This window comes from Spermophilus citellus (assembly GCF_964194105.1).
Source record: "Spermophilus citellus genome assembly, chromosome: 1".
NCBI classification, from domain to species: Eukaryota; Metazoa; Chordata; class Mammalia; order Rodentia; family Sciuridae; genus Spermophilus; species Spermophilus citellus.
The window spans coordinates 124,393,650-124,405,837 of record NC_138182.1 but is presented as its reverse complement, the minus strand read 5'-3'; the positions used below and the strand labels follow the sequence as shown (position 1 = coordinate 124,405,837).

At 49.0% G+C, this 12,188-nt stretch overlaps 1 protein-coding gene across 1 annotated transcript in view; it reads left to right on the top strand.

Moving 5' to 3' along the window:
- The window catches only part of DOCK2 (dedicator of cytokinesis 2), a 400,926-nt gene that overhangs the window by 284,699 nt on the left and 104,039 nt on the right, over nt 1-12,188 (top strand). Inside the window, exon 28 of the mRNA XM_081269393.1 lies at nt 11,518-11,616. Coding sequence (XP_081125519.1) covers nt 11,518-11,616 — 99 coding nt within the window. The remainder of the gene's footprint in view (nt 1-11,517; nt 11,617-12,188) is intronic.

The window sequence follows — 12,188 nt, the reverse complement described above, 5'->3', positions numbered from 1 at the left end:
AGGCACCACCAGGCCAGCTTTCTAGATGGCATTTTTCATTGTGTCACTTGATTTTTCTTTAATTGAGTGTGGATTGGAGCACAGGCACAGAAACGGGGTGCAGGAGGAAAGTTTCCAAGGCAGGGCTCTGTGGCCAGGGAGTCTTCCTTCCGCTCCAAGACACAGAGGGCGGGGCAGGTGGGGGAGGACCTGCATCCATGCCAAGCTGCAGTGTCACCTTTATTAATGATGACGGGGAGAGGGAGTCTGCAGGCAGCTACTGCGGACTGCAGAGGACAATAATCGGAAGGTGTTGCTACCATTCCAAAGGACAGGGAAGTGGGACAAATGGGAATTTAAGAGGCGAAAGGTGAGCAGAGGGAGGGGGCGGAAATCAAGCATGATGTCATTTGGAAAACTGCAAACCAATCAATCAACGACGAAGTAGTGTTCCAGAGAGGGAGGAGGCAGCCAGAGGGGGAGCCAGCCTACCCGGGAGCTGGGCCTGGCAGGAAGCACAGGATCAGCTGGCAGAGTGGTGTCCTCGCCAAGGGGTCAGGTGGCATGTGAGCGCCCACTCCCTTCTGCCCCTCTCTTCCTTGGGCCTTTTCCTTCTCTTTCACGCCCTCCTCCCCCCCAGTGACATCAGAAGGAACGCTCCATCCAAAAGGGCTTTACAGGAGCTCATTAATGTGAACCCTTGGAGTCAGCTTTTCAAACAGTTATCTCCGAGTTCAGCTTCATAGGATTTTTTTCATCATTGGGATCAGCCTCATAAAAGCCAGAGTGTGATGATTCTGCCAGTTTTTACCGTTAACAGATGAAATAGTACTCCCTTTATAGAAATGAGCAGCCAGGACTTCGAGTTGCTTTCTTTAGTTCCCAAGGCTTGGTGGGCAGGGCGGGCCTGAAGAAAATGCAGTGGGCACGCCTGTGGGGCTTCCCATTACCTACAGACCAAGTTCCCATGCCTGGCATTCAAGGCCCTTGCACAGTTGGCCCCTCCAAATATCCCGCATGATCTCCCTCTGGGCACTTCTGCGCTACCAGAGCACCCGCATTGCTCTGTGGGTGCCCTGTCCTCATCCTGCTCAAACACCTGAAAGTGGAACAGCACTTTCTTGGCATCTGTGCCATCCCTCTCCCTCCTGCGCCTCTGGCAGACATCACTAATCAATCACCATACTCCTTCCTGCTGAGCTAAGACTTGGCCTTAGAAGCATTCCCGACACAGCTCTGTAGGCGGCCGCCACCAATCAATTGAATTAATCAAATTATAACATGAAATGCATTTTCTATTATAGATCTAAAATGTCCTTTCCCATTCTTAATCTCTCTCATCCTTGTAGCTCCTCAGATCCACAGGCTCGGTGAAATTTTTCCTGATCCTTCCTAACCACGAAGGCTTCCCCCAGTTCTCAAAAGCCCGGAGCGAACCTTTATAATTGTCACTCAGCATTGCAGTGAATCTTTCTCTTCATGGGCCAGGGCTTCTCCACTTTGGTGCTAGTGACATGTTGGACAAGTAACTCTAGGCTGTGGGCAAGGTCCTGCTGTATAGGATGTTTTCCTAGCATCTTGGCCTTTACCCAGTGTGTGCCAGCAGCACCCCTTTAGAACCACCCAAAATGCTTCCAGATTGTTAAATGCCCTTTGGAAGCCAAACTGTCCTTAACTGTGAACCACTGTGAGATAGAAAAATATAGACAGACAGACAGACAGATAGAATCTCCCTGTTAGTCTGAGACCTTCGGGGTGTAGACCGTGATCTCCCTGGCATAACTATGTAGACACATAAGTAAATATTTGCTAACTAGCTGATGAATTGGGAATGAATGGGGCACTGTCTGTGAAGGGGAACAGATTTTCCCACCACTAGTATGCCACACTTCAGGTCAGCATGCACAGTTGAGTGGTGCCATGTTCCAAGGTCACACCTCCACCTCCACCCTCTCCCAATAATCTGTCACTGGACCCTGCTCTGAGTGTGCTGCAGCTAGCAGATCCCTTGCAGTAGGGACAGCCAAACCTATGTGGGGAGGTAGAAGGAGGTGCTGAGAGGCAGGTTGATAAGCTGGGCTTGAGGTTAAACCGAGCTGAACAAGATCTCCTCTGCCCTTCTTCACTCCTCTTGAGGGAAGCACTTGAGAAATTCTTTTATGCCCAGAGTACTCTTCCCTCCTGGAAAATGCCCTTGCCTGGCCGCCTGGCTGCCTGGGAGCATACTCGCTGTCTGTGTCCCCACCACTTCAAACATGGCAGCCGCGCCAGTGGGGCCGGCAAGGGAGACCACATAGATCCATATTCTCACTACAACTCCCCTGGCCCACAGGAGATTGAAATCTTCCTCCAGGAGTCCACCCAGAGCAACTGCACATGTCCCAGATGATGGCAGCTGCTCCTAGTCAGTGAGGAAGGGGTGAGACTGTGAGGCATCCTTTGAAGACCTCTGAGGGTCAGGCCCTCTGTGGGACCTTCTGCACACACCTTCTGACTTCACCCTTTCTGTGGCCCAGCAGAGGTGGAAAGTGTCATCCCAGATCACAAAGAGGCAACCGAAGCTCAAGGAGGTCATGCAACTGGTCCCATGCCTCAGAGAATGCCAAACCAAACTGGGATTTGATCCCAGGACCCAGGTGTATCTGAGCCTTCCAGCACAGCTGCTTTTATGGGAAATCAGGGACATTTCCTAGTGTAGGACATTAGTGTCCCATACAGAACCCTTCCTGTCATTAAGATCCCCAAGCGATGCAGAACATGGAGATGTGTCCTTAGCTGAGCCTAAAGTCAAGGGAGATTCATAGGCCCAGAGCACAGTCACAAGAGGGCCACTTCTATCCCTGCAGCTCTGTCCCCAGCCTCTTCAACTGTCTGTCTGTCTGCATCATCTGGCTGGCACCACACAGCATCCACCTAGCCGTGCATCCATGCAGGCGTCCCTTGGTCCATCCATCCATCCATCTGTCTGTCTATCTGACCATCCCTCCCTTCCTTCTTCTCTATATAGGCACAAAAGATGCCCAGGGTGATGTTTCCTGACAGTTAAGTTTTGTTTGACAGTGTCAGGGTGTAGGGGGGGGGGGTAGGATTGAAATGAGCATATTAAACACTTCTTTGTGCTTCAAGGTGTTGCTTAATCTTAATTATAATGCTTATTTCATGTTTATAGAGCAATAGTCTTTTTTTTTTCCTTAAGAAAACAAAAGAAGTCTGGAGTCAAGTTGATCTAGGCCAGTCATATCACCTTTCTGATCCTCGATCTCCTCATCTGTCAAGTACAGATGGTATCACCAACATCTACTGAGTGTTGGGAGGAAAAGGGTCAGGCGTGTCCAACAGTTGGCCAGTAGCAAGTATACAATGACCTTCAACTGCTCTGATCACCAGTGTGCTTCTCAGCAGTGTCTAGCACAGAAAGGTCTCACTGATGATAGCTGTTCTTTCTGAAACTATTCTTTCTGCGAGCAGATTTGTGACCCTCCAGACCCACACCTCCATAAATAGAGTTAGAAGTAGAAGAGGAAAGTTCTTCTCCTCCCTTGCTATCACTATATAAATGTCCTTACAGATGGGGAAACAGAGGACCCAGCACAGTATCTGAAACATGGTTCACCCTTTAGGTTATTGTTATTTTAGTTACTTAAGTTATAGTTATTATTGTTTAGCTCACAATTCCTCCTGCCTGAGACTTACTATCCTTTTGTGAGGCTTTTTCCCATGGAAGGAGGACCTTGGAGTTATCTTTACCTGGACGCACATACTTGCAAGAGAAGGTGAGGGGCTGCTTAGGATATGCAGCCAGGGCCCCACACCCTGGAGATGCTCCTGGTTTTGATTTTTCCCAGGGAGGTGCGAGCTGAGGACTATACCATATGGTCCAGGACTCAAAACAGACTCTCCTGCATAATCTCTCCTAAAACACTCAGTATGAAGCTTGGAAGCCCACACTGATGTGTGCACCAAGAATAAATCCTTGTTTCTGAAACTGTTCTTTTTGCAATCAAATTTGTGACCCTCCACACCCACACCTCCATAGATGGAGTTTGAAACAGCAATTCTCTTCTGTTCAGAATGGGGGTGTCTGGTTTCTCAGGTTGCTCCCCCAGACTCAGACTCCTGGGGAACAGCCAGGAGCAGACTGAGCAATGAGCCCCTGACCCTGAACATAAATGGAATTTACACACAACAAACAGAATCCATGTCCACAGATTCTCCTACAAAATTATCATTTCATGAGAAGTGCTGGCTAGGAGCAAGGCACCACAGGAATGAAGAAGTGTCAACACTAAAAATAGAGTTTTGCACGTTCTATAGACCCACAACCCTGGGAACAACTCCAACAGGGCCATGGAGATGGACTTGTGGCTAAAACTGCTTCTTTAGAGTCAATCTGGTAGCACGTTGCACCAGAGCACGCTTCCTAAAGCCCAGGGGAGGGCTTCCCTTTGCACTTAGAACGAAATCCAGACTCTCACCCTGATCCCCGAAGACCCAAGGATCCCAGTTCCTGCCTGTTCCTTCCTCTCTCTGACTCCTCACATACTTCACCACCCCCTCGGTCCTCTCCAGGCTCTGCAGGCAGCCCCATACGTCCCCACTTCAGGGTCCTTGCACCTGCTCTTCACTGGACCAGGATGCCATTCCAGATGTTTGCATCAGCCATTCTCAGCAGTCATGTTTTCAACTCAAACGTCAGTGTACAAAGAGGCTGTTGTCTACTCTGTTGAAAATAGTCCCCTTCCATCTTTCCATCGCTCTATAAAACTTCACTAATAGCATGAATCACTTTGGTCCTCAAGAGCAAATCTGTTGTGAACCTTGTTCATAGATGAGTACCCACCACCAGAACCATGCCCAGCACATAGTAGGTACTCAAGAAATACTTGTTGGATGAAGTAATGTGTGAGAGAGTGATGTCATTCTGGCTTGAAGGGACATGGTTTAAGAAGCCAGCCCTAGTTAAGGAACCAGAAGGCCAGAATTAGAGCAAAAATTTCTTGGGCTTCTGGCCTTTATTGGAGTAAAGGTGGTCAACGTATGACCCCAGCTTTTCAGAGTTTATGGAGGGGACATTCTTGTAGAATAGGGGATACTACAGTAAATTCAGTTTCTCATCTAATGTCTGTTGAGCCCCTGCAATGTGCAAGTTTGATTCTAGACCTCGAGATACGGCAGTGAAGAACGTCTAGGTCTCTTTCCGGTGCCGACAGGGGACAGGCAATAACTCAGTGTCAGAGGGAGAAGGACCGGCTCTAAGTTCCTGCACTGCCACCTCCTAAATGCCTGTCCAGGAAGACACTGGCATGCCTGCTTGGCCTCCTTGCACCTCACTTTCTTCCTCTGTAAATGGGTGGAAAGCTGACCCCGTGGCATTGCCAAGAGGAGTCAGGAGAAGATGAAGGGAGAGACCTGGGCACCAGGAAGGCGGCATGGGACTTGCTTTCCTTCCACCTTCTCCCCCGGGATTGAACACCCCGTTGTGTCCCTGGGAAGATTTAAAGCGCTCTAACACTGCAGAGCCACAGCACGGGCTCCAGCCAGGGCCAGAGGTGTGGGCTTCAAAGGAAGCGTCTGAGGGGACGCAGCTGCTTGCCTAGCCTTGGTTCCCATCAGCCTCGCCACACCTTCCTCCTGCCCCTGGTCAGCCAGGATGGCTCTCTGAGGGGACACTGTGCTTGCAGCCTGGAGAGCTGACCCATCTCTAATGTCTACCATGTCAGGCCAGGGTGCTTGCAGCCGACCCTCCTGGTGCACAGTGTTCATAGACAGGACATGTCAGGGGACATCCAGAGGACACAGCATCCAGGAAGCACCTTTCCGCTTTCCTGTGATGTTGCCCCTTTAACACGGAGCAAATCACACAAAACCCCTGACTCTGTTCCCAACAAACCACGTCCCCAAGCAGAAAGGTAACTTGGTTTACTCTGTCACACAGCAGGGTCCCCTGGGTAGCTGAAGAACGTCACGGCACAGTGACAGCCACCTCCTATGGTCAAACAGCTGGGAGACTGAATTTTCAATAAAGACAGTTGTATTTCCTGCCTTTGAACAATTTGGACACTGTTGTCACTTTTCCTACCTGCCAGCGCTGTCCCCAAATAAAAGAACTCTCCCAGCATGCTCTGCTCCGAGAGGCACACACTCGATTTACTGAACAGCTGGACTCGAGGCATGTTGCAACCCGAGGCTTGTTCCCAGTTGAAGGGCACATGGCCCTTGAGCTGCGTCTGCGAGCACTTGATGTGTCCACAGGTAGCCATGGGTAGACGGAGTCATCATTTCCTCCATTGGGGTTAGGAATTTTAATTAGCTAATCTGCCTAATTTTTCTGGACCACCGTCGGCAACAAGACAATAATAAAACTAACTAATAGTTATTGGGGGCTTTCTGCATTCTCAGTTCTTGACAGGAATTCATTTTAACCCTTTATTCCATGTGAAGTAAGAAATGTTTTTCTCCTCCTCAATGGATGAGGCAGTTGAGGTTCAAGACCCTGCTCAAGGTCACAGGACCAGAGAGAGGTCAGCTGAGGTCTGAACTCGGGCTGTTTCCCAGGGCCCACTCTGGACTCTACGTCTTGGCAGAACCAGATAGGAGCCCTTTGTCCTGCTCACGGCTGCTCCCTTGGTACCTAGCATGGTGTCCGGAACTTGGCGGTTGCTAGGAGAGAACGTGCACCTTGGCTGCCCTGAAGAGTACTCCAAATTACAACTCGAGCAGCCTGACGAAGTTCTAAGATGAATGGGTTTTAGAGTCCTTGTTTCTCCTGGCACCGTCCCTCCCACCTCCAGTCCCAGATCACCACACAGACAGCACTAGCTTTATCCAAGAATAAAACCCGTTACATAACCACATGGCAGGCAAGGGGTGAGCAGAGAAGCAACCTGAGAGGGACATGTTGTCCACCTCTAGTCTCCAAAGCGTAGCCCCTGGGAAGAACTTTCTATCTCCCTAGGAGCCTCCCTCGGCCTGCAAACTTTCCTCTGTCTCCTCTCCTTGGCACTTTCTATATTTTATTTTATTTTGGTCGTGCACATTATTTGAAGTTACTATAGCAACGTGTCACCAGCTGGCATTGCATAGTAATGTTGGCATTTGGGTAGCGAGCTCCCGAAGTTGCTCTTTCCCTCCCTCTGTGATCTCCTCACTCCCACTAACCTCAGGTGAGTGGGGTACCTCCTCAGCCCCTGGGGCCCCTCTCCCCTGTTTGGCTTATTTTCCAAGGCAGAGCAAATCCTATAGAGTCTTCCTTGCTTCCCTCTGCACTGGGTACTGCAGGAGTCGTGTGTGTGTGTGTGTGTGTGTGTGTGTGTGTGTGTTTGCATTTGTATTAGAGGATGTTAAATAGATATGTTGAAGTTGAATGTTGTGTACCAAAACTATTGGCATTATTAATATGATGATCAGGACAATTTTTTCATGCAAAGAAGTGAATGCCGGGGTTTGGGGAGGGCTACTCTCTACATGGAAATCACTCAGTATTTGAGCTAATTATTTTGGGCCACATGGTGCGAGGTTTCTCTTCTCTTTTGCCTCCACGTAGTGAAGAGACCCCCACTGTTTCCCTCGGAGGTCCAGCTCTCTCCCAGGTGCGCGAGACTTCCCCATGTACTGACTGATGAGCTGAATTAATTATGAGAATTGATCACCTCGGCATGCAGAAGAGGGTCCTACACGGCAGATAAACCCCGCCACTTGCCGCGTCAAAGAGCCCTCATCAGCCAAGTGCCCGTGATGACTGTACTTATTTTTACACGTTTGACCTAGTTTCAAACCGTGTCTCTATATGCTGTGATTCATTAGCCACATTTTAAACCAACCCCAATCGGGGCCAGGTGACTCTGCTTGGTTTGCCCCAGAGTCTCAGATTCAATTTCTCTCTGGAATTTAATATGCAAGTCCCACTGGTATTCCGTTTTAAGAAGCAATTTCCTATCCAGACACCTGGCATGCTGCTTGGGATGGATGAGTGGCTGCCTCGTGCCTTGGTAGTAAATATATGTCCATTTCAGAATCTCTGCCAGGGATGAGAAGAGGGGAATTCTTGCTAGCCTGGACTACCAGGGATCCCCCACCCCCACAGCCCCCACACAGCATTATACTGCTCTTTTGGGTTTCTGATGGGCTTGGAGTTCGAGCTCCTTTGCTATAAAGTTTGAGCAATGTCAATGTTAGGGCTGTCTCAACTGCTAGGGCAGATGCAGTCTGATCTAATTCCTCTAAAATTTTCAGTCATGGTGATGTAGAAGCAGGGTCCCAAACTTGTAAGAGGGGAGAAGGGCAAGACAGAGTTGCCATTTTGAGGGTACACCTGGAAAGGGGATACATGTCAGAGAAGCATAATGTTGTTCCACCCTTCTATCATTGTGACAAAGTGGTTTTTGAAAATTCAAATGGCAGAGCACAGCCTTTCCTGAACAGAAACCTGCTACCCGTGTCTTGCTCCATTTCGGGTATCAATCTGTGGTGTTGGTATGATTTCTGAGGGGTCTGATACCACAGTGGGCTAGGTACTACAGTAGGAAAATGAGATGCCTGCAGTTGGAAGTCACACACTGTCATTTTTCACTAACCTCCAAATGCAGGTAACTTGTGCAAACTTCAGTCACATCACACCACCAATCCTACGGAAAGGAAAAGGCACCCAGCTAGGGTTTTCTGTGTGGCAGTTGGAACAAAGAAATTAACAAGCTGGTAAAAGTAATTTTGATCGATCCACAATCTCTACCACACTAACCCACTCCTAATAAAATGATAATGGTTTCTTTCATGAAATGGTCACTCTCTCTAATAGGAACTGCAATCCTGCTCCTTGATTTTTTTTTTCTTTTTCAAGGAAGCATAGAAGTTTCCTTAAACAGGGCTTCAGACAAGGCAGCCTTTTCAAGGTAATTCCAAGCAAAGTTAGCTCCCAGATCTGATTTTTTGCATTTCCCCCCTTTCCAATCGAGCCATTGACAATAACAAGCATTCCATACCTATGCATCTGGGGCAGCCAGCAGTTGTGACAATGGTGGGCTTTTCACCCCTACCACCCCCCCCACACACACATCCATGCAAGCTCACAATCCCAGCGCTCCATTAAGCCAAAGCTTTAGAAGTAAACTATCGTCCAAGAGGCGAACAGCGTTTTCTCTTAGAAGATCATCCATCACACACACAAATAAAACCTTCCCACATCTCTTACCTTGAAGCAGTGGGATTACCTGCCGGAGATGTCTCCCCTTCCTTGCACAACAAGCCAGGCTTTGACCAGCAGCAGAATAACTCCGAAAGAAGGAAAAATTAGTCCTTTATATTGTAATTTTCACTGTTTATATGCAAGAAGTGTAGTGGGTCTGCTCACGTAGGAATAAATAAGCCGAACAAACTGCACAGCAGCGACTCTGTGAAGAGAACGGCCCTCTAGTGGCCACAGGCAGAATTCTTCCAGGAAGGGAGAGGAGATGGAGGGAGTAGAGGAGGCAGGGGATCCTGTGCGCATACACACACGCACACACACTTGTACACCCTTTAAGCCCTAGGATTTTGTTTACATCCAGCTGGCCAGAAGTATACACAGGAATTAAGTTTATTTCTTGACTTAATGGACCTGGTTAAGTTGGCAGTGCTGGGGCTGTTCAGTCTGGGTTGAAAGGGTGAATAATTTCAAAACTCACCACCCGCTGTTGCCTGAGCAGGAGAGAGGAACTGGCTGCAGACCATGCAGGGGGTGTGGCCCCGTGTAGACACTGCCAGTCCCCTCCATGGAGCAGACTGGTCACTGTTCCTGAGAGTCCCGGTGTCGGGCTCTCTGCCAGATCTGTATGTTTCCTAAGCGTTTACGGTGAATGTGGGGGTCACCGGCCAGCTGGGCTAGCTTCCTGTGTGAGTGACCCGCTTAATCATACTGAGTCCCTTGCTTAGAAAGGCCACAGGGCTATTTTGAAAGCCTCAATCATTTTAAACAAGGGCCCCACATTTTTATTTTGTTCTGAGCCCCACAAATTGCCTAGCTGGTCCTGCCGGCAGGGGAAGCAGACGATCTCAACTGAAAAGAACCCAGAAGCAAAGGACAATCTGTATCTTTGGGAGCCACTTTGGTGAATAGGAGCCTCAGAGACATTCAGTCATCCCAAAAGTTTCCTGAGGAGGAATGTAAAAGGGGTCTCCTGGGGTCACCAAGGATGCTGCCCCACCACGGGAACAAAATTGTCAACCATCGGCAGGTATTAATGTTTGCCATATTTTTTAACAAAAGAACTTATTTTTATATAAACAAAGGTTAACAGTGTGTGATGCCAGCCCCAGCTTTGGGTTCAAACATAAAACTTCCAAGCCTACTGCCTCCAAACATAAAACTTCTAAGGACTCTTGGAGTGGGGGTCCCTAGAGACACCGGCATGACAGTGCCAGTCCATCTCCAATTGTCTGCACTGGGCTAGACCACAGCGCACCCACCTCTGGCCAAGATGGCAGCCCCCCGGGGATCGTAAGGGGTGGTACAGAGTAGCTTCTCCTGGCTGCTGGCTCAGTGGCCAGTGCTTCCTTGACCAGGTCTCCCTCCCGTTGCCTGTAGATATTAGCATGAGTGGAAGACACACCCTAAAGCTGACCCTGCCAGTCTGTGAGAGAGATGGCAAGAGAGACCAAGCTGAGGTCTATGGTGTGTCAAAGGGTGTATTCCCTGCCTCTCTGCTCCCAGGGATCCTTCCAGACCTCTCCAGCTCTCTGCCTCGGTTTCCCTCTTGTCTGAATCTTTCAGGATCTTGAACTTTTTCTCTCCTGGATTCAGTCATGATTTCCCAATGAGACCATCAACTCTTGGACAGCAGGCTCCCTCCCTTCCTTTCTCATCCCACCCTAGGTTGCCGACTTCTCTGGCTCCTTCATAATGATCCAATAACTGGTCCCTCCACAGGGAACCTTAATGGGATTTCAGGGTGGTCTCAGATCCAGTGGATCCTTTTTTGCTTATTAGCACATGTCAATTCTACAGAAGTTCAGGTTTCCTTGTGGCACCTTGGTACATACAAATACATAACTTGCTTTGATTATCAGATCCTTTTGATAAATCTCTAGTGGGAGATTGGATGGATGGATGGATGGATGGATGGATGGATGGATGGATGATTGCCCCACTTTACAGATGAGATAACTGGGATTTCCCATGCAAAATTATTTAACAGAAAGTGAAACCGACTCCAGGAGCCCCACCTCAGCTGAATCTCCCAACACCCACCACTGCTCTTTTCCCAAAGTACAAGCAGCAGGAGAGGTCCCGCGTCGGCTCTTCTTTTCATACCTGCGGTGCTTGCTGCAGGGGCGTTATAGGTGCTCAGTGAAGGCTGATTCCATGAAGGCGCTGTAAGGAGACATTTACCTCTAGGCAAGTTTCACACACTCATCCAGTGAGGAGAGAGTCCCTGTCCTTGGACGGCTCTGGGACACTTGCTGGGCAAGGTTGAACATTTTCCAGTTTAGAGTCAAGGAAATGGGAGAGATGAATCCTATGGTCTTTTCTCACTCGTCCGTGGTATTTTTCTTTATGTCTTGCAGAGTCACTTCGTGGCATGTATGACGGCCATCCTAAACCAGATGGGTGACCAACACTACTCCTTCTACATCGAGACCTTCCACACCAGCTCAGACCTTGTGGTGAGTCTGAGAGACACTGGGGGTGGAGGGCAGGTGGGCAGGACGTAACACCTGGCTCTCATGGTTCTCATGAGTTTAGGACACAAAGACGTCCCCGCAGGTCTTGGGCGTGTTTATGAGCATGTCTGATTTCCTGTCTCTTGTATTTCTCACTCTGGAACACGTCTTCAATCATGTCAGAGTCGAGTCACGGACATCTACCATGTGATCTAGATGTGGCTCAATAAATAGGTGCTGGTGAATCTTGGATGCTTGCAGCCTAAGAGCAAGAGTTGGAGTCATGCAGTCTTGGATTTGAATCCTGGCTTTGTCACCAGCTAGCTGTGTGACCAGGGGCAAGAGAACCTCTCATAAGCCTCAGTTTCCCCATCTGTAAAGTGGGGATAATTTGATTGGGTTTCAGGGTATGCTGAGGGGCTTGGGTGAGAGCACTGTGTTGCTCACATTGTGAGTACACAGGAGAGATAGCTAGTATTAGGTTATGATAGTGCATAGAAGAAATTGCCCTGAGCCCAGGTCTCTTTTTTCTTTCTTTTCTGTGCTGAGGATGGAAGCCAGGGCCTAGCAGATGC